Source organism: Sinohyriopsis cumingii, chromosome 17 (assembly GCF_028554795.1).
Source record: "Sinohyriopsis cumingii isolate HCF-2022 chromosome 17, ASM2855479v2, whole genome shotgun sequence".
Lineage (NCBI taxonomy): Eukaryota > Metazoa > Mollusca > Bivalvia > Unionida > Unionidae > Sinohyriopsis > Sinohyriopsis cumingii.
The window spans coordinates 111284359-111308292 of NC_142977.1; the positions used below are offsets into that span (position 1 = coordinate 111284359).

Genomic DNA, 23934 nt, shown 5'->3' on the forward strand with positions numbered 1-23934 from the left:
TGACAGTTGAAGACTAGAATAAATTATCTAGTTTTCTTCATTCAGAGTTTATGTTTATGTTGTCTATATGGTTTGATGGATACATAATTCCAGAAACAGAAAGTAAGTCTCTAAATGTAAGTGAGCTTGCGCTGCAAATTAAACAGGGGAGAGCACTTTACAAAATATTAGCAATGTTAAATATAGAATTTGTGGAGAAAGTTACCAGATGTTAGCAATGTTAAATATAGAATTTGTGGAGAAAGTTACAAAATGTTAGCAATGTTAAATATATAATTTGTTGAGAAAGTTACAAAATGTTGGCAATGTTGAATATAGAATTTGTTTAGAAAGTTACAAGCAACCCGCAAAAAGAGTTATTTGTATTATCTTAATTACATGACTTCAATATTTTAGTTTAACATTATATAGCTATACAGCCAGGTTGGGTTCAGGGTCCACACAGTTTGTCACCCTTACACCCATGTGCATAGTAAGACATGCATGATCACATAATGTATGCGTTTTGCAAAGAAGAAACATCTATAAACTTTTTATTCACGAAATATTTAGTCAAAAATATGAGTATTTTTCATAAAACTATATTTTTTTAAAATAAGGAACAACCAGATGTTGTTATGTCTGATGTATTCATTATTTCCAAACAACCTTGAAACGTGAACACTCGAACTCCTAATGACGTTATCCTAGCTCCTCACTTTTTAACCCCACTAATCATGCATTCAGAATTCTGAATAGTCGGTCGGCCTTATAATACGAACTTAATTGACAAAATCCATAACTCTAAATAAGTTGGAGTTGACGAAACAAAACCCGTAAAGGTCCGTCCATTTCTATCAGACATTATATACACCAATATGGTTACTACAGGTAATACGTTAATTAAATTCCACATGATTGTAAACATTTAGAAAGAATGTGGCGTGTAAAGCACATTATACGACATCCCGTGTTTAATAGCATTCTTCGTGTGCGCACAAGTAGAGTATTCTTGACTCCAGAAAGTATGAATCAACGGGTCTCAAACATTTTTAAACATTTTATTGAACATATAGAATAAGAGCAACATTTCCATGGCAGCTGGCACCGATAAAATGCGTAAATTAAACCGATTTAGGCCAAAATAGCAGAATAAACTCTCAAAGAGTAAACGTCCGCAACAGCCATTTCTTTTACACATGATCCTGAATGTTAAATGTCAAGACTAGCTTTATCTTTTAAAACTGAACACTGTGCTAAACACAAAAATGTGGAATGGAAAGCCAGTTAGTTTCAAAAGGTGCGGTAGTAAAACTGCATACGTCACGTGACGAGAAGAATAGTAAGCGTAAGATATGACGTCATTTCTCGCTTCATAGAAACCAGAAATGTGTTTGGCTTTTAGCTAGCATAATAATTCCCTGTGATATTTGCACTGTTTTGTTTGGATCATCATGAAAAAGAAACGATTTCAGTTACTTTCGAATTTAAGAAAGTTTATTACAAACAACCTTTGTTGGCGGATCACGAAAAAGAATAAGAGAAAACAAAAAATCGAAGACATCGAGATTGAGGTAAGTTTGTATACGTTTGTGTGTGTGTGTGTGTGTGTGTGTGTGTGTGCGGGAGGGAGAGAGAATATTGATTGTTATATAGGATATCTCGAGCTTATATTTGTGATGTAGTTGCTAATGGATTGAGGGAGACACTCGCATTCTCATTGTTCCTACTGTTAAACAAAGTCCTACATACAACGTTCGTTTACTTACCAAGTCTTAGATAAGTGGAACGAATTGCCAAGAGATCTTAGACACAAGGGCACTCTCACCTTCTTCAAGAGTGTTCTTAAAACTCACCTATTTCTAATACACGAACAGACTTAAGGAATTAATACTGTTTACTGTCTTAATTATTTTCAGCATGTTTGCGTTTAAGAATTTCATCTATATTGTTTTTGTCATCTTGTCGTTGTATATGTTTATATGCGTTATCTGATATTATAAAGCGCATAGAACTACGAAATATTAGGCTCTACACTAAGTCCACATTATTATTAGCATTATTACTATTTGTAATTTATTTATTTATTTATTGCCGTTGTTTTATATTTTTATTAAACATGCACCCATTCGGTGCATGGCCAACACATGATACAGCGGAATTATCAAATATGTATGCCTGCGTTTATAACGATCCCGTTAACTGATCGATTAAAACACGGTACACGATATAACTTATCGTAAAAGATAAAAGTACTTGTGAAACCTTATGTCCTGCAAGGCGCAGTATCTTCTATTTGCATATTAACCATTCCTTTGCCTAGCAACGTGGTCCAAGTCAAGTTGGATGAATGATTACGTGAAGACTCAGACTTATGAAATGCATTTTTAGAAACTTATATAAAACAATCCTGTTCTGTAATTTTTATCACCGAAATGCATTATTCATCTAAAACAATACTGATTTGCATTATTCATCTAAAACAATACTGATTTGTATTATTCATCTAAAACAATACTGATTTGCATTATTCATCTAAAACAATGCTGATTTGCATTATTCGTCTAAAACAATACTGATTTGCATTATTCATCCAAAACAATACTGACTTTGTTAGCCTGTCTATTATTTCTTGCAGTTTCTTCCTGAGGCTCCTCTATCTTCTCAACAAACGTCAATGCAACTCAGTCCTGACATATCTACTCAAAAATCAGCTCGCTCCTTTTTAGAGTATCATGAACTCTTCAGCAAAGACATCTTCAGTCTGGAAGATGATAACAGTCTTCTCATACTTTTGACGGAAGGGAATGCGAGGCAGCTGCCATTCCCAGTGGTGAGGCGGGAGATACTTCCGGTAATCCCTCTCCCCTGGATCACGAAAACATCTGACATCAGGGAGGGGAGTACCGTAGAAATGCAGATTGGTGTACCAATTACGACAAGATACGAAGAACTAGAAAGATCATGGATAACTTCTAGAATATTCGAGTGCTCCTGGTCAAGTTATCCGTCGCTGCCTATAAAAATGCAGATCATCCCCTACGTGTGCAAGAAATCTCTCTTTTATCTCAATCTCATCGCTGGCGTGTTATACTGCGAATATAAGCAACTTGCAAGACCTGGAAAATTAGAGTCCAGCAATCAGGGACCATCCCCAATAGTGCGACGGGAGATATTCCAGGTAATTCCTCTCCCCTGGATCACGAAAACGTCTGACATCAGGGAGGGGAGTACCGTAGAAATGCAGATTGGTGTACCAATTACGACAAGATACGAAGAACTAGAAAGATCATGGATAACTTCTAGAATATTCGAGTGTTCCTGGTCGAGTTATCCGTCGCTGACTACAAAAATGCAGATCATCCCCTACGTGTGCAAGAAATCTCTCTTTTATCTCAATCTCATCGCTGGCGTGTTATACTGCGAATATAAGCAACTTGCAAGACCTGGAAAATTAGAGTCCAGCTATCAGGGACCATCCCCAATAGTGCGACGGGAGATATTCCAGGTAATTCCTCTCCCCTGGATCACGAAAACGTCTGACATCAGGGAGGGGAGTACCGTAGAAATGCAGATTGGTGTACCAATTACGACAAGATACGAAGAACTAGAAAGATCATGGATAACTTCTAGAATATTCGAGTGTTCCTGGTCGAGTTATCCGTCGCTGATTACAAAAATGCAGATCATCCCCTACGTGTGCAAGAAATCTCTCTTTTATCTCAATCTCATCGCTGGCGTGTTATACTGCGAATATAAGCAACTTGCAAGACCTGGAAAATTAGAGTCCAGCAATCAGGGACCATCCCCAATAGTGAGGCGGGAGATATTCAAGGTAATTCCTCTCCCCTGGATCACGAAAACATCTGACATCAGGGAGGGGAGTACCGTAGAAATGCAGATTGGTGTACCAATTACGACAAGATACGAAGAACTAGAAAGATCATGGATAACTTCTAGAATATTCGAGTGTTCCTGGTCAAGTTATCCGTCGCTGCCAACAAAAATGCAGATCATCCCCTACGTGTGCAAGAAATCGCTCTTTTATCTCCATCTCATCGCTGGTGCATATTACTGCGAATATGAGCCGTTGACAAGACCTGGAAAATTAGAGTCCACCAATCAAGGATCAAAAGGAGATGTGGAGAGCATAGATTCTGAGACCCGTTCAAACAATGCGAAAACTGGTCAAGTAATTGCCGACCTACACACTATCAAAAGCCAACCTAGTTCTGAAAATCGAATCTCAAAGCTTCCCTCCACGGACAGTTTGGAAGTTAACTGGTCACAGATTGCAATTAACATCAAAGAGATCCATCTGACGTCATTGTTGGTAGAAGATGCAGATTACAAGAAGCTGTACAGAGTAAGTTACACTGCAAGGTCCATTTCTTTTCTCTTTAATATTTCATAAGTTAAGGATCACTTTATCAAATAGAGAAGCATTGTGAAAAATAATGTAATTATAAAGCACATTACAATTTTCTTTAATAAATTCTATCATAAATATGTGTAGGCTCACGAGGATACTTTGTGATTGAACGAACAGTACAGCATCGAACTCAGGAAATATTGAGCGTCCTTATTCATTTCTTAGTCTATTTTAGCGTCCTTATTCATTTCTTAGTCTATTTTAGCGTCCTTATTCATTTCTTAGTCTATTTTAGCGTCCTTATTCATTTTTAGTCTATTTTCGAGGTTGTTTGTACGAAAGGGTCGATCGCCCCCACAACTTTGGGTTAATAACATATTCGCAGAAAGTTTGATTTGGTTCAAGATTATTTTATTTGATCATATTTCCTTTGATAGCGTTTCTTCATAATTTTGATGAACTATTATCACCCTAAGACAATTCAGTCTGCGACGTGCTCGCTCTACCGATCGATCTTGATGTTAGGGTCTCACGTTTAACAGCAATGTCTTGATCGTGACCTCGAAATGTTGACCCTGGTCTTCTTGCTTACTTTATCCTCAGAGGAGTTCAAATGTGCCATCTCATACCTTAATCGGTTAAAGACCTTTATGCGAATGTACGTGTTTGAACAATTATGGAGGCTTTTGTATTTTATTTAAATAGGGTTACTATGGAGACACCCATTTCGTGGCCAGTGTTTACAGAAGGATTCCGAAGAAATTGGACATGAACGGGCTGGGAAGACTTCGGTCTCCCAATCTACCAGAGTGAGTAATTATATACAGCATTACATTAGTAACACTTTTAACGTGTTCTTTCCTTTTCTGTCTCAAAGATGAAGGTTTATGTATTAAAATTGTTTTGCGTAATTTTCATTGAAAAAGTAGATGAAAGAATAGAAAGACGAAATTAATATAACTAAGTATCAAAAATAATAAAAAGCCAAAGCTTTATTAAACTTTACCAAAACAGAAATAAAATTAAAAGAGATTTTAAGCATAACCATAGATTTAATCCATTCATTCATATACTTTCAAAATTTTATTCAAAAACTATAAGTGTCTGTAATTTAACATACTTTTAATAATTTGACGAATATTTCAAATTACATAAGTATACGGTTTTTCCACAGGTTGTTTGGGATTCTCCAATACAACAGCCACAGGTGGGTCGTATACATGGAGGCGAAATTTGGCGATCTCTATACACTCCTCAAAAAAGACCCACACAGGTAAGTTTAGTTGTTTATTTATTTATATATCTATTTATATACAATATTTATTTCATTTCATCATAAATAAAGCCACTTCAAAACTCAAATGTACCAACATGTACATGTTTGCTCACTCGTAGTCATTTCAAAGACACCGGCTACTCGCGACGTACGCTCTAATGAAGCGCATAATACATTCTAATTTCTGGCGAAAAAGTTTCCAAATGGTATGCAAGAATTTAATTTTAAGTCAAGATTCCTTTCTGATAACGTCTAAAACAAAGTCTCACGTGTTCTTTATAATAGAACGATCTTAAATTTGTATTAATGTGTGTTGGAACCTTTGATGCACATTACTAACGACATACGGTGCAAGTTTTCAAAATTACTCTAGGTAATATGTTCAAATTATTTCGCTTGGATTACGGTGGTTGGTTCATTTATTAGTTGTTTTCCTTTAACTCTGTCAAATCATAACACGAATTTCATTGAACAGTTCATTAATGAGGATTATACACTCCGAAAAGATTGCGTAAGTTCATCACAAATGTGTGCCAACATCAACCACCATTCAGATGCTTTGTGAATCTTGATTTAAGTGCTACGGGGGGAGGGGGTAGTCAAAGAGCTAGGTTGACTATTTTCATCTACATTACATTCATCTACATTACAGGCGATCAGTAAGTTAACGTCCTTAGCGGTTATGATGTGATGTGATGTGGTTTTGATTTTTAACGTAGCTTTAACAATTTTTCAGTCATATCGCTACGATGTCTGCAATGTGGCAGTTTATAGTGATGTCTAGCACTGGGACATCATGCCGCAGACATGTAGCATGATGTCCAACCCAGTAACATTATCCTGACACCAGGCCGACTAGTCTAACACAAACCTCTTAATGCTGAGCGCCAAGCGAGGCAGCTGTTAGTACCACTTTTTAAGTCTCTGGTATGACTCGGCCGGGGATCGAACCCACGACCTCCCGCATCCGAGGCGGACGCTCTAACCACTAGGCCACCGGAGCGGTAGCGGTTATGAAAATGTGTATGGATATTTGCAATTCGATATCCATTAAAATTACTTTTTTCAAGTTAATAAAATCTGTTTAAATGTTACTCATTATGGGCAAACGATAACATTGTTTACACAGATACAAATGTTGGCTAGTTATAATCTTTTTGTGTCTCCCGGGGGAGGGGGGGGGGGGGCGAACACACACGCGACAAAAAATTACATCTGGCACAAGTCGGGATAAAAAGCAGGTTTACTTTTTCTTATCATCAAAAAATCATTGGTACAGCGCACGTTGCAGGACTGTCTATAACACCATGCCCATAACTTTATGTTATGTATGGAAAGATATGTCCTTTTCTATCTAGCTCTTTATGTAAAAATTAATAAAATACGTAAACACCATTTTAAATATATCAGTGTTTATTGCTGAAAATATTTTAATGCGAGGTATGCGCCGGCGCTTTCGTTTCTTTTAGTGTTGTTACAGCTATACTGAAATATACAAATCGTCGAAGGTACATTCGGTTAATTGGACCGAGTTCGCATTCATCTAGACATGAAATTTTACCAAAGACAGAAACATTCTATATTGCATTGCGAAATGCATCAATCGTGCTGCTTAAAATAGTACCATCCTTTTCAGGGCAGTATTTGGTGAAGACTGTGCCAAGTTCGTGACTTTGCGGTTGCTGTCGGCCATTGCCTACCTTCAGACACACGGGGTGGTCCATGGAGACATAAGGCCCAGCAAGATTTTAGTAAATAACTTGGGAATGCCTATGCTAGTAAGTAACTTTAAATTGTGTATTTATCCGTAAGAAGAAAAAAAAAATGATGACCAACCTTAATATCAAGCAGGCATAGTATGTGTTCTGTGCCAAAAGCAACTCCTAACTTTTTCAATATATCATTTTCAAACGTACTGATGCTGTTTGTGACATTTGGTTGGGAGTGCATAAATATGACATTTTCATTATTTACTTGACAATTTGAACATGTATGTGCAGTAGATCACGGATATTTGGATGAAATGACATCACAGAAAAGTACGGGACTTGGATTTCTTCACCTTCTATACATTTTCAGCCATTAATGTGATCCTGTTTTAAGTAAAATATAAAAACGAGTGGAACGAATCAATGATCTAATGCTGTAAGTAAATGTCTTGGAAACATGGACGATTCTAATTACTGATAACTTAGGAGAAACGATGGAGGAATTTAATTAATGATTGACATTGAGTAGTGATGGTTTTAAGAGAGAGAGAGAGAGAGAGAGAGAGAGGCTTATCTTCAAATATGTGCTTTCTTTGTACAGGGTGGACTAGAGACCGTGACTTGGCCCTCAAATAGGACTTTAGTTAGGAGAAGCCCAAAATCGATGAAGATTGGGTTTGTGGCTCCTGAGGTGTTGACGGGGTTCAGGCCACAACAGGCATCGGACATATTCTCCTTGGGATGTGTCTCATATTTTATCATCACCGGCAGGTAAATCTTTGTTAACAATGATAATTTAAGGGATAGTAGTAGTGGTCGTTGTTGTTGGTTCTGATTCAAAGCCACTGACACCCATCTTGTCGACGATAAGACGATAATCATGAAAATCAAAGGAAGTGGCGGTTTAAGTTATATCAGTAGTAGTAGTAGTAGTAAACGTAGTAGTAGTAAGAAAAGATAAACTGTAATAGTGGTAGCCATCACAAATAGATATGTTTCAGAAATAATAAGGGAAATGCAGGTAATAGTAGAAATGTGACAGCAGGAATGAAAGTTGAAGTATAGTCAGCACTAGTAGTAATATTGGTTGTTTTTCTCTCCTCCATTTGCTTCTGACTATACGTCCTTTTAACATATCTATCGAGTATATATATTGTAATACTTGTTTACGTATCAAATTCTTTTAAATTAAAGATTTTTGTGAACCTCTGAAAAATCTGACGACAACTATAAAAATGGCAGGATGTCGAAGTGGTAAAAATATTATACAAACAGAAGTGTCCATGTGTCCTGGTTAGGAAGGACACAGACATGTGGTACATATTATACAAACAGAGGTGTCCATGTGTCCTGGTTAGGAAGGACACAGACATGTGGTACATATTATACAAACAGTGGTGTCCATGTGTCCTGGTTAGGAAGGACGCAGACATGTGGTACATATTATACAAACAGTGGTGTCCATGTGTCCTGGTTAGGAAGGACACAGACATGTGGTACATATTATACAAACAGTGGTGTCCATGTCTCCTGGTTAGGAAGGACACAGACATATGGTACATATACAAATAGTGGTGTCCATGTGTCCTGGTTAGGAAGGACACAGACAAGTGGTACATATTATTCAAACAGTGGTGTCCATGTGTCCTGGTTAATAAGGACACAAACATGTGGTACATATACAAACAGTGGTGTCCATGTGTCCTGGTTAGGAAGGACACAGACATATGGTACATATTATACAAACAGAGGTGTCCATGTGTCCTGGTTAGGAAGGACACAGATATATGGTACATATTATACAAACAGAAGTGTCCATGTGTCCTGGTTAGGAAGGACACAGACATGTGGTACATATTATACAAACAGAGGTGTCCATGTGTCCTGGTTAGGAAGGACACAGACATGTGGTACATATTATACAAACAGAGGTGTCCATGTGTCCTGGTTAGGAAGGACACAGACATGTGGTACATATTATACAAACAGTGGTGTCCATGTGTCCTGGTTAGGAAGGATACAGACATGTGGTACATATTATACAAACAGTGGTGTCCATGTGTCCTGGTTAGGAAGGACACAGACATGTGGTACATATACAAACAGTGGTGTCCATGTGTCCTGGTTAGGAAGGACACAGACATATGGTACATATTATACAAACAGAGGTGTCCATGTGTCCTGGTTAGGAAGGACACAGACATGTGGTACATATTATACAAACAGTGGTGTCCATGTGTCCTGGTTAGGAAGGACACAGACATATGGGACATATTATACAAACAGAGGTGTCCATGTGTCCTGGTTAGGAAGGACACAGACATGTGGTACATATTACACAAACAGAGGTGTCCATGTGTCCTGGTTAGGAAGGACACAGACATGTGGTACATATTATACAAACAGAGGTGTCCATGTGTCCTGGTTAGGAAGGACACAGACATGTGGTACATATTATACAAACAGAGGTGTCCATGTGTCCTGGTTAGGAAGGACACAGACATGTGGTACATATTATACAAACAGAGGTGTCCATGTGTCCTGGTTAGGAAGGACACAGACATGTGGTACATATTATACAAACAGAGGTGTCCATGTGTCCTGGTTAGGAAGGACACAGACATATGGTACATATTATATAAACAGTGGTGTCCATGTGTCCTGGTTAGGAAGGACACAGACATGTGGTACATATTATACAAACAGTGGTGTCCATGTGTCCTGGTTAGGAAGGACACAGACATGTGGTACATATTATACAAACAGTGGTGTCCATGTGTCCTGGTTAGGAAGGACATAGACATGTGGTACATATACAAACAGTGGTTTCCATGTGTCCTGGTTAGGATGGACACAGACATGTGGTACATATTATACAAAAAGTGGTGTCCATGTGTCCTGGTTAGGAAGGACACAGACATGTGGTACATATTATACAAACAGTGGTGTCCATGTGTCCTGGTTAGGAAGGACATAGACATGTGGTACATATACAAACAGTGGTGTCCATGTGTCCTGGTTAGGAAGGACACAGACATATGGTACATATTATATAAACAGTGGTGTCCATGTGTCCTGGTTAGGAAGGACACAGACATGTGGTACATATTATACAAACAGAGGTGTCCATGTGTCCTGGTTAGGAAGGACACAGACATGTGGTACGTATTATACAAACAGTGGTGTCCATGTGTCCTGGTTAATAAGGACACAGACATGTGGTACATATAGAAACAGTGGTGTCCATGTGTCCTGGTTAGGAAGGACTCAGACAAAAATGTGGTACAAAAGTTATTGCATAACAACTTTCAGTTTCTCACTGTCAAAATAGATTTGTATCTACTGTGAATTCACTAAGTTTGGTGGGGTACCAATTTTCGTGGACGCAGCAATTGATAAAATGAAAGTGATCAGTAACCCTTCTGTGAAAACGATAGGAGTGTACTAAATATGGAGTATGCCCAATTGTTTATAACTTTCCATTTTAAGGATTTCTTAGATTGTTGTGATTACTTGTTTGATTATGGGAAGTCGGTGCTGGGGGAATAGTCCTCAGACCGAATAATTAGCCAATTACCAGGAGGAAACGCACGTAGTGAAGTGTTGTTGAAATTCCATGATGGCATGGTTTATTTTTAGTGAGTTCACGTAAGAGCGCATAAGTGTCCTTGGAGCTCATTAGTCCCTATTATAATCTAATTGCGTGCATTGATTGTGTGACTCCATATTTATAATTGGGGACTGGTGTAATACACAATATAGTAAACTAGAACGGACTCTTCTGTCGTCGGGAGGCGCCGTTATTGTTCCCGTGATAGTAAATATGGTTTAGAGAGACAGGCGAAATGAGGCTTAAAACCATATTTTGACTGGCCTAAGGTGGCGTAATAAAAATAGTTCCCTGTATTTGGTCGCTGAGTTGTATATGTTCACGGCGAGAAATAATTGCCCTATGTTACGATAATGTAAGGGGGATAAACCGTGCTTTTGTGAGGTTGACAGAAAGTTGTGATATAAATGTGTAGTTGTGAGATTTGTGGTCATGTATTACTTGGAGTAAAATTATGTATATTTGGGCGCATCGGAATTTCCAGTTTCCAACAGTAGCTGTATAGAAGTCTTTGGAATCGATGGGAAGCATGTGACTTCTAGCGGGATTCACGCCAGGGATGAAATCACTCGGTAAAGAAACCCCATTGGCTTATTACAGGAGCAATTCCTCAATCTACGAATTTGACTAAAGATGACAGGATCAAAAAGTGATACCCATAAACAATAAATTATTTCACATGATATGTCAATCGACATACGCATTTATACTGGTAGATGTCTTTCTTATTTGTTTCAGACGCCCATTTACAAAGCCCAATGAGCTCCTCAGCAAGACGAAGGGTCCAGAATTACTGGACAAAAAACTCTCTCCAGCCGGCGTAGAGTTTATAGCCGCTTGTTTGCAGTGAGTAACTGATCTAATATTATAAATCAGTTTTCATGAGAGCTTGCATGAAGCCGTAAATATAACTCAAAATCCAAGACAGACAGGCAGACAGACAGATACAACGATATGAACAGATGCAGTTGTATATTAATAATAGTTAGAACATGAAAAAATGTAATTAAAATATCGATTGATGATAAATAATAATAAAATTAATAATATAAAAGTGAGAATACAAAATATTCCTTAAAATGAATAATGAAAGTAGATTCTTAATGCAATAAGCTAATACATTTGTATTTGTAATTACATCCTTTACTCAGTATTTTTGATCGCTGTTCAAAACGTATGTCATAACATCAAGGATTCAAATATCAAAGTATAATGGAAAGAGAAAATTAAATTAATAGTTTGTTATCAAGCCAAATGAGCCCCTTAAAAAAAGAAAGTTAGGTAGAAATTTCAACTGTCAGTAATGATTTTTTTTTTCCGTTTCAGTAAAGCAGTGTTTGAAATAGGTTTCCATTCATTTATTTTGCAGAAAGTCAATTGGAAGAAGATTCCAGCTGGGCATTGGATTGAAATATGTCCGCCAAAACGAGTGAGTTTTCATCTTGCCATTCAAAGAAATCATTGTAAATTTGTTCTATATCAACATAATGCTTTTATACGCAGCAAAGAAGTAACTATTATACAGTAGAATCAAGCCTAATCGAACATAATTCATCTCTATTGTCATACAACTTGTAAATCCTTCTAGGATGCAGATTTAGTATAAGTAAGCTCTTTTATCCAAACGCCCATGTAATCAAACGTTTTTCATGTCCACAAAGAAGTTAGGATACACGAGGCTGAAGTATATATAATTTAAAAACAACCAAATAAGCAATGGCGAAGTGATAAAGTTTGCACAATAAATGAACGTACTCTTAAGTCACGGGATCATTTATTATTTGTGTTTGGCAAGAATGTAATGTGTGCATTAGGAACACTGTGTGATTTATACTAACCTTATCGTCGCAAGCCACGAGCAAAAATCCAATACGTTCTTTAAACTTGTAGCTGTTTGCGAAAAATTTCCTCGTTTCTCACGCAGAAACTTGCTTACCCCACCGTTGGAATTCCAAGTAACATTTCCTCGGAAAGTTGACCCAAATTTCAAGTAATATTTCCCCGGAAAGTTGACCCAAATATCAAGTAACATTTCCTCTAAGAGTTGACCCAAAATGACATGTCAAGCTGACTGAGATAGTTAGAGTTTCGCTTCCAAAAACAATCACTCATTCATTGATAAAATATCACATCCGTTGATGTAATGAACTTATTTCATATATTTGCCTATGTATATTCATTTTGAGACGAGGTACTAACGTAAAGTGCAGACAAATTTATTCTAGATACGTATCCAATTATCATGGAAAGGTGAAGTCTGAGTTGGCAGTGCTTGAAACCCTTACTTCGAATGAAGGTAATCTGTAATTCATGTTGTCAACTGGTGAATCATCCCCTCAATCAGTTCCTGCTAGATTTTTTAAAACCTATGAACCCAACATGGAGAAACATGCATTTTGGAATATGTTATGCAGCAAGTGTGGGTCAAAGTGTAACATTGGTCAGCGTGATCGACTTACTGTGTTTAATCAATAGTGTTTATAGACTTTGTGTCTATGCTATAGTTTCACTCAAATCAGACCTAGTGTCATAATATTAATATTTGAACTTTGTAAACTGCCCGTGTGAAATGGCGTCGCACAAGAAAATCTGGTTACTGAGTCCTGCTTGAAAGAAATATGTGATGGAAATAAGAGTAAGCATGTGATATATTTATAACAGTCATCACGTTATATTCCAATCAGCAATGATGATGACGACAAAATGTTTATTATTACAAAAATATCGCCACCACCACAATCGCTGTTTCAAGGTAACCAGCTGCAGTAATACCAACTTTCCTGATTTTACTGTTACTATGGGGTTTTTTTTAGATGGCTCACAGACATGGACATTGATGAAGAATTTCCAAGGTCCCCATTGATGAAAGCGGTATGTTTTGTTTTGTTTCTTTTAATATTTTTATAAAATAATATTTTTTTTTACTTTGAATAAAACTCTCAGAATAAATGTTTCTTATATTCGGTAAAATGTTCTACTGCACACATATTACAGTACTATGCCTTTCCTTTATTGATCCATGCATCTATGTATCTAATATCTAATCTTCACTAGAATACCTCGTGCAAATATGATCTTGAAACAGTCGAGTCGCTATAGTCATTACTAAGGTTTCGCCCCACAGTTTCGTATTTAGCACAGGGATGAATTTCTAAATAAAATTTGAATCCCGACATTTAAACAAAGGATCGTGTACTATTCAAAGCAGAATCCAGGAAAGCTTATGTTGGCTGGAATTGGTTCTACTGAAGCAGATGGTGTGTACGATATGCTTTTGATATCTAGCTCGGTATGATTAACATGGGATTTAAATGCAAAACCATGCGGATAATGGGAATACAAAACGATCTATCAAATGCATGGGACGAAATAATAAATGTTTAGCTTTTCATGTTTCTTGCCATTTTGCTTAAAAGAAGGCCAATTCAGGAACCTAAATTACCATATGAATGTACAGTTTTGGAATGAAATAATCTTTTTCTAGAGCAGGAACATGGTAACCATAGCTGATTTTGGCACTAGTGCTATATACAAGAAAGATTTAAACGGATGCTGAATAATTCTGACTAAAAATAGGATTAAAACAGAGATAGGGAATTTTATTTTGTAACGTGAAAGGTAAAATAGCTAGCAGTATTGGACAGTCTTCACCTCAAACATTCTAAACGTATCTATTTTCAGTCAATATAGAAAAAAGGGGGTGGGTTAAAATGTGGCTCGGTTTTCAAAAGGGTTTGTTTTGTTGATATTTTCATTCATCGTATAAATAATTCAAAGCGACCTTAGAAATTTTCAAGTGTAACGTTCTTTGTCTTTTGCAATCTATCTTCAAAATAAGATATCGGAAATACTTTGGTAGAATGTTACAGCATAGAGAGGGGCCAAGTACTGAAAATGTAATTTGAACAACTGTGCATACCCCATATGTCCGTTTGGTACGTGTGTATCTATCGGTTAGAGTGGAGGTGTGTACAAAACGTTGTTGGGTTTTTTCATTGATCGACGTCACGTTTGCACACGTCATTAGTAACCAGCCGTTTACATGTCAGAGGGTAGATATTTTCTTGTAATCATTGTACTACTGTTTGTCTGAAGATATTTTTGACCCAACTTATCATAGACTTAACTTGTTTTTTCTAAAACCCTGAGGAAGTGTAATTGTTTCACTTGTCTTGAGGACTGAAAATAATTTCAAAGAAAATCGCAGGCCCTTGTCTGAAAACTTTTCCAATCAGAGCATCATTGGCCTTGCCGTCAAATCCAGACAGAAACATCGGATGTAACTCATCGTCTTTGAGAAGAATATTCGGAACTCCTTCTCTTTTTCTTCTTCCAATAATGTGCTGGGTTCCTCTGGAACATGCTAGCACATGGTGTGAACTATGTACATGGGATTGGAGGTCCAAGTGCAGCTAAAAACAGGTTAAAACATCCCTGGTCTGGAGCTAAGCGATCCCCATGCCAAACCCTGCCCCAAAAGCATCTACTCTGTTCACATGGCACGATATAGCGCCAGAAGGAGACAATGTAGCACTCGGAATATTGTCAGCTTTTGTTGTCCCGAGATATGTGGTGCACTCAACCATAGATGAACCATTAAACCCATAAAGGTTCTGTCTATTCCTACAAGTACACACAAGATATTATTGCCCAACTTGATGGAAATGGCCGAGTGCTGTTCCGACTTCAAATGGTATTTACCTGAATCCAGCATACAGACAACAACATAGCAATAGCAGTATACGTAAAATTCATTTTCAAATGAAATAAACAAAATAGTTATTTACAATGTTTAACATAGCGAATAAGATCTTTTTTGTCATGATAATAAATTGGATAGAAATCAGGTTTTTAAAAAGAACACTGTGTCTCATTTGCAAAGTTAATTGCCAAGGGAAGTAAATCTTATATAGAAGTGATAAAGATGTTGTACAAGGACTAAATTCATTCGCAACGTCAGCGTCAATTGTCTGATTTATTATACGAAGGCATGCTCATATCTGCCACTCTAACCACCCCGGTTATTTACAAAACAAGAATTCACCATGGCGTTGCGACTGGAACGAGCTATTCTTTCATGAGCATCCCGCGGTCAATCGAATGGTAGAAATAGCATTGGCGGTCGAAATGGATTGCGGTTTCTTCTTTTGCGAAGAAACTTCCAAAGAACAAGATGTTTGTATGTATTTTGTTTCCTTTTACGGTACTTCAACACAACAGTGGCCATATGGTGTCAGTAACACGTCCAAGAGAGTATGACACAGAAGTCAGCGATGCAAGGAATTCCATATTAATGACTGGTTTTGCTTTGTAGGGTTGAACGCTGTTTTTCAGCATATGATAAGCTGTACATGGATGCATGATAGAGGAAGAATCCATGAATATCCCGGGGAGAACAACCGACCCACTGGAAGCTATTGGGAAATTTCTCACATACACACGTTAGTCGAGCAGAGACTCAAACTGAAGTGTACAGAAGTGAGATGTGTCAACAATCTGCAGAGTGAGCATCTTAAACCACTCAGCCACTTGCCACCCTTTGTAGAGTAACCACTCAGCCCCCTGCCACCCTCTGTAGAGTAACCACTCAGCCACTTGCCACCCTCTGTAGAGTAACCACTCAACCACTTGCCACCCTTTGTAGAGTAACCACTCAGCTATTTGCCACCCTTTGTAGAGTAACCACTCAGCCACTTGCCACACTTTGTAGAGTAACCACTCATCCACTTGACACCCTTTGTAGAGTAACCACTCAGCCACTTGCCACACTCTCATCCATATATTTGCACAGGTTCAATTAAAATGTTGTCTAGAAAGTTAAACTTCAAAATAAACAAAGTTTCGAATCCTTTTCGGCGAAAGAATGTGCTGCTTCAAATCATTACTCGCACAGGAATATCCAGCATTTTCTGTATTTCATAAGAATGAAACTGTATTGTAGCACTAACTATAGTACTGCGTTGTCTTTTTTTTTGTAACTCGTGTATAAATGGGCGGGTATTGCAAGATATGATCTGAGAATGATTCAATATAAAAATTAAAGTATGCATAACATTTTAAAACATTAGATGTATTCAATTCGTCCTTTTTCCAGATCGAACATCTCAACAAGGATGAAGCACATGCAGAAGTAGAGAAAGATCCCAATGCCAGGCAATGAACGATATATAAATTTATTTTGAACATGAAGAAAAGCTTCCTAAGCCACGATCAGGATAAAAGCAAACAAAAGACTTCCAGAAACTGTTCATGGATACAGGATTCGTACAAAATTCCTATCAGTCTGTGAGAATATTTGTTAATACGTTTTTGTTAAAAGAAAATGGAAATTACGTGGGCAGATGATTCGTGGAAGGAAAAAACAGTTACTTGAGGAAAAACCGAATGTCCAGATTCTGACTGGTTCCTTTAACAAAGAATTGTATTATGTGTTAGCAAACCCGCTGAAATCCAGTTTCTGTGACGGAAGGAAACGTTATATAACCTCCATCTACCGCATGGTTAAAGTCTTTGTCTTTTCAACTCCATTATAATGAAAAAGTTTGATTTTCATAACTTTTATAACTTTATCATATGCTATGGTAGAGTAATATTCAAGAATTACTACTTGATTGAATGAATTGTAAATAAACTCCGGTAGTGGGAATAGTATAGAAAACAGATCAACAGTTACAACCACAAATGTACTGTATTATTCTCTAAATCATAAAGTTTTGTTACGAATCTCGTGCTAAACCACGGTAAAAGCACGATAGATTAAATTTGATGTGACAACAGGTACTGATATATTGAACAACTGTTATACCTGTTTCTAATAGTGCTTAGAAGCACTTTGAATTTCAGGAAATATCGAGAAGTTAGCAAGGAAATATTGAAAATAATGTGCTATATATAAATGGTCAGACAGGTGGAAAATACACCTGTGAGAATGGGTGAAATTTTGCCTGGAGAAGTTTTGAAACTTTTGACTGAGAAAGCTCATCAGTATATACTAATCTCACATCTTATGAAACCTCCCTAAGACCACGAATCCTGCCGCAACGAAAAGTTAGACGACGGCCAATAAGGGGCCATAACTTGTCTAAATGATAATGTTGAGTACTTGTGATTAAATTTATTCAAAGGTTTTTATCAGTGATCATATCATACATTTTTGTCTGAAATCCAACAAGGTTTGGTAAAGTTATGCCGCAGAAACACATGTCAGGACGATGGGCAGTTTAAAGCCCGAGTTCCTTAAATGACATCGTGGAAGGCAATCAATAACCAGTTTTACAGTCACAGAAATATCGTTTCACTTGTTCTATTCAAGTTTTCTTACCCTACCAAAAGGTATGTTAATAACTGATGCCCTGAAGGCAGGTTTTATAGCCCCTATATTATTTTCGAATTCAATTCTCAGTAATATTTGGTATCATAAAGTTTGATTTCATTTGATAATTTATTATTAACTTCTTTTCTCCATGTTTAGTATTTTATTTATTGTTAACTGTTTAATATTTTGTATGTTATTGTCCTCCAAAATTAAACGCATTTGAGCTACAACACATTTTGTACAAAACCTTTATCAGGTTTGTTTGTAGAATATTTAAAATCTGTAATACAGCTATTGTGAAAGTTTAAGTCATTGTGTAGCGGTTGACTTAGTGATTGATCTTTCTTAAATTTTGCTTCTTATCTCTGTGAATTTAAAACTAAAATAACTCGGAATTCTTGACATTTTTCGTCTTTTTTGTAATATCAAGCGACAAATTAATTCACTTGCTGCTATTATGATAGTAATGTGCACGAGCTTTGCGACAAATTCTAAATATTACTGAGCATCTTTAAATAATTGATCGACAATAAAATCTATTGCTTTGACATCTTCGTCTTTTATGCTGGTTTAATCTGTTTATCCTTGTAGTTGTTTAAATGAAATATTAATGTAGTATGGAGTCACAGTGACATACATCTTAAAAGGTTATAATTTTAACAATGTAGAGTACGAACTTTTGCAATAATTGCTTAAATTCATCAGTGGATCAATAAAAATATGTAGGTTTCATAAATCCACAAACTGTTGTCTATAGCGTAGGAGAAATATATTTCTTCTTAGTCTTCATTACTACGGCTTCTATCCCCATCGTTATTTCTTTTGAGAAGACCAATTCTTCATTAATTTGATCTTCATCCAATGAAATAGTGCAAAAGATGGCAGAAGGTGGACTTCACAATGAATATCATGTTCCTTTTACGAGGATGATGGTCAAGAATATTGTTATGACGAAATCATAGCAGAAAATCCTGTTGTAGAAAATGTATCACAAATGGGATTTGAAACAATTCATGGAACAGTTCGACAATTAAATACACGTATAATTGACAAATACCGATTATTTATAAAACTCCTCAACGAACAGCACAACAATCAAACACAAATAGTTGATAAATGCCATTAATTTACCAAACTCCTCAACAAACAGCTCAATAATTAAGTACACAGGTAAATACCAAAAATTTATCAAACTTCTTTGCAACTTTACAATTAAGTACACAAATAGTTGATAAATGCCATTAATTGTCAAAGTCATCAACAAACAGCTCAACAATCAAGTACATACGTAGCCAATAATTTACTAAAACACGAAATTTAGAGATAGCTGATAAAATCTAATATATAATTTAATCAAACATAATTTAATTATTAGGAAAGAACGCTGTTTAGAAAAACAAATAGGCACAACTGTTAGATTAACTTATTAAAAACAGGTAAACCAAATATAGTATTTGCCGCTAATTCTATATATACGCAGAGATGGAAGATATTTTCTCTATTCTTTATGTTGCATAAAAGAAGTAACAACGTGGCACCAAATAGTTATAATAGTGTTACATTCCGATGACCAATATGAACTCCTTTGTAAATATAAAAGCAAGTAATTAACACAAATGAACCATTTACCCAGTTGCGTCACTAGGGGGTGCTGGGGGTGCGGACCGCACCGGGTGACACCATCAGAGGGGATGACACCAAAATGACTGTCTATAAAAATGTTGAACCTTTGTGCATTAAAGGGGGTCCAAGGGGGTGACACCATGAGTTACCGCACTGGGTGACACCAACCCTAGTGACGTCACTGCATTTACCCAGCAATTGAGAAGGGGTTATATAAAACAGAGTAACAGTTAATTCAAAGTTTAAACCAATGAAATCAGAAATTGAAATATATGATACAGAGATATCGGATATTTTACAAAATCACATTGCCTTAGAAAAATATTAAATTTTACAAGAACGTTTGATAAGAACTGAAAGCAAATATACTAGCTAATATAATATATTTACGAAATAGCTTGAAAGAAAATATAAAGAAAATTAAAGAAAGGTTACCTCTTGGAGAAGAAAAAGGTGTAACAATTGTTACTGTTTTGCAGCTATTGATATGATGTCAGCGACTCTATGTGTAAATGATTAAGAACATGTGGAGGTGGCGGTAGTGTTAATGATAGAAGTGGGGGTAGCGATGGTTCCAAAAATTCTTTGATTTATTAATTTAAAATACGAATGAAAAATACCTCCTATCAGTAGCAGCAGCAGCAGTGCCCAATGTCAATTGAAGTTTAATAATCAGTCGTTTAATAATAACCATATAAAGAACTACAACTGTCACTGAGAACTGTTTATTCCAATATAACATAAAGGGTCAATAATGCACGTAAAAAATAATACTCACACCCATCTTTTGCTAAGAAAACAATTTTGTGATGTTAAATGACGCAATAACTATCATTACGTAAGATAGACTTCATCAAGAGATATGACCAAAATAAGAACGGTGCGACCTGCTGCTTGTACATTAGAATCATTAAAAAATATTATTATCATCCTTTGTGAGTTAAGCAGGAGATATCAAAATTAATGCTACATATGTATATTTGTCGTAAGATTTTCCCGCGCATATACGTCACACGCGGACGATGACCTAATTTCCGCCAGCGGGTTGTACATCTTATTCAGACCTTGAAATTAGGTTGCACCTTTCCACACTAAAACCTGTTTCAACGCGGATCAAAGAGAATGAGTTGATTTTTTTACCCTACCAATAACATTTTGCAACAGCAAAATTTAAATATGTCAATAATAAATTATATCAAAAAGCGGGGTTGTTGTTGTTATTGGTGATACCTTGTAGTGAATATTTTACTGCCATGCGCAATACTTATATTGCTAAAAATAGAAGTCACGCACTCCGTACATTGCAATGCATTTCTGAGATGTATTCGCACGTTTTAGCTTGTATCAGTTTACATTTTATAAAGTAACGTAATTCTGGGCCTTTTTATTGTATTTAAATAATTCTTTAGTCATATCATATTTTTGATGATCTAAATTTCGTGCCCATGTAGTAAACTACTTCAAAGAAAATGTAGTAAACACCTGTTTGGTAAAATTTTGTCCATTAACTCGACTGGATTAATGAAGAACCAAACGAATAAATGCAAACAAATATACCAACAGCCCTCTGCACGTTACATTAACTTCGTTTAAATATTAAGATTTACGCTTGAAATTATAGTGAACCCAAAAAATGAAACGTTAATTTTCACTATGTAAATCATTAAAATCTATTAATAAGAACACGTGCTAGAACGAGTCCATGTTAGAATTTATATTCACGAATCGAAGTAATAATAAAAATACACGTCAACTCTTTCTTGTAATATATATATATATATATATATATATATATATATATATATATATATATATATATATATATATATATAATGTGACATCTACCTATACTTTACTTTTTTTCGGAAGGGTTGAACTTCCTAAAATTTTGTACAATTCATGTTTCGAATTTAACTTTTGTTGGCACTACATAGCCACCTTTGCGCTGAGGTGCCGTTAAACACCACATGCATACATTTATAAGTACACACGTTCTTAAAATATTGGACATTTATATCATGTTGTGTGTCTTAATTTTTATTACATATGCTAATAGTGTTTTTAATGCAATTAATTAAAACAAAGAATTAAAAAAATTCACTATTCATACAATATATCCAACTAAATATATAAAATTAAACGTGCAGAAACTATTGTAGGGTTATTGATTTTATTATTCAAACGATGGTCGGTAATACAACACTAGCAATATGCACGCATTATTGTTGTGTGCTCTAAGGGAGGTAACCTTTGCTTCACTACTATAGCTCGTTCCACATAGCACCGCGAATTTGTCCTATCTGTTAACTCATTAAATTTTCAGGTCAACGTAATTAAATGTAGGTATAAGTACCCAATTTATTTTTAAATACTTTATTTTAAACGAATTAGGTACATTAAAATTAAACTGAATGATAATGACCGTAACATTTACTGAGTTACAGATAGGAAAAATTCGCGTGCTATGTAGAACGAACTATAATCTGATTGGATATTTTCTTTGTTACTAGATGGCGTTTATTGTCGCTTTAGAAGACGAGAGGATTATTTTGACTAGGGAATAATTGTGTCTGTTTATAAAACTAATCTGCAGGTAATGTTCTAATTTAGCCATAATATACTTTAATTCCTTTGGGATATGACAAAAGTTGTTTCGAACGGATCGGGTTTTAGCATTGTCCCTCCAAGGAAAAGTCTATTTTGTGAGCACAAATGGTGGAGAGGAACGGAAATTGCGGGCGTGGAGTCGTTGTATTAACCCCTTGAGTTTGCAATTAGTGTGCGTCACTGTTAGCATCTTACCATCAAATTTTCATTGAAAATATTAGTATATAAAATCTTTAATCATATTGTACCATTACATTTAGAAATCAAAGGAAAGCATAGCCAGCTTTCAAAGGATAGGCCTCAATGGATTTGAACATCAAGTCCGTGTCGGTTCAAGATGGCGGACATTTGGTTTGTGAATGTCCTTAGCCAAGGGGAGGTAATGTACAATACAGTGGAGCTATAAACTCTTAGCGTATTTATTGTGTGTTATAATTACTTACATACCCAGACAAAATCAAACCAAAAAATAATAAATGCTAAATATAACTGTGTTTAATAATAGCATGCTGGAGTTTGTATTATCATCCAGTATTGAATATGTTTACGGGGATCACATATTTCCGAGGATGTACATTTTTGTTCAAGTGTTGAAGGTAACAAGTTGTAGTAAATCGGAATGTATGCAGGTTCTGTGGATAATATTATCCTGCTTTAATTAAATTTAAAGGCCCAACTTTTAAAGCCAATCGTATTTCGCCTTTCTGCACAATATACCTTTCCAACTTTCTGGATAGCTTGGGTAAAACTTACGGACGAACAAGTTTAGTTTGTTGTATTTTATTTGATGACATGACCGTGGCGAAGAACAGTCGTACTGGAGTGGCCGCTTTATTGTGCAATGGAACATAATGCAACTTGTTACAAATTAATAGATTTATTTAGAATTACCATTTTATCTGTAGTATTCTCACACTACCTCTGTACCAGTTTTAAAAGCTTAAATCATCAAGGATATAAAAAATGCACAAAACTTAGTCAATTCATAAATTAATTATTATTTCTAACCTGATTGTCATCATTAATGATAATAGTGCCTGATCTTTAGAAACTCTAAGCGCTTTACAACATTAGACAACACCTATAACATAAAAAACAACAACAAAAGCATATAATGATATTATTACAAAAAAAACCCACCAAGAAATAAGAAAACATAAAAACATGCTGAAAATATGTAAGGTGGGGAACATTATTATATCTTTAAGTTCTTGCAGTCAAAATAAGTGAGTTTTAAGAGCACTCTTGAAAGGGATCACTGTGTCCAAGTTCAGTGGGCAATTCATTCCATGTTGCTGGGCCCTGGTATACAAAAGAACGTTGTCCATATGATTTCATTTTCGTAGTGGGTATAATGAGTATACGATTGTCAGAAGAGGAGCTAAGTATCTTGCTGGTGTGTACATGGGTGAGGTATGCTGGACTGGAGTCCATCAGAGAAAT

The 23934-nt window shown here is 36.0% G+C and overlaps 2 protein-coding genes across 4 annotated transcripts in view; both read left to right on the top strand.

The window, feature by feature from the left end:
* Window positions 1–1400: 1400 nt before the first annotated feature.
* LOC149779670 (uncharacterized) lies at window positions 1401–18166 on the top strand. The gene is made up of 10 exons (XM_089938452.1): window positions 1401–1553; window positions 2618–4345; window positions 5057–5160; window positions 5526–5624; window positions 7264–7405; window positions 7938–8107; window positions 11685–11792; window positions 12316–12375; window positions 13760–13817; window positions 17041–18166. The coding sequence occupies exons 1-10, from the start codon at window positions 1434–1436 to the stop codon at window positions 17104–17106; spliced, it is 2655 nt and encodes an 884-aa protein (XP_089794578.1). The 5' UTR covers window positions 1401–1433; the 3' UTR covers window positions 17107–18166.
* A 4229-nt stretch (window positions 18167–22395) lies between these two features.
* LOC149779671 (uncharacterized) overlaps window positions 22396–23934 on the top strand; it is a 57299-nt gene continuing 55760 nt past the window's right edge. For 2 of the 3 annotated variants that reach the window (XM_089940493.1, XM_089940495.1), the window contains exon 1: window positions 22396–22477. The gene's annotated coding sequence lies outside the window, so the exon portion shown is untranslated. Of the gene's footprint in view, window positions 22478–22612; window positions 22871–23934 lie in introns of those variants that run through there. The other variant, XM_089940494.1, reaches the window with a different exon arrangement.

Coding starts and splice junctions, on each gene's coding strand:
- LOC149779670 (XM_089938452.1), top strand. CDS start 1,434: ATGAAAAAGAAACGATTTCAGTTACTTTCGAATTTAAGAAAGTTTATT. Junction 4,346..5,056: donor ATTACAAGAAGCTGTACAGA/GTAAGTTACACT, acceptor TTATTTAAATAG/GGTTACTATGGAGACACCCA. Junction 13,818..17,040: donor GGTCCCCATTGATGAAAGCG/GTATGTTTTGTT, acceptor TCCTTTTTCCAG/ATCGAACATCTCAACAAGGA.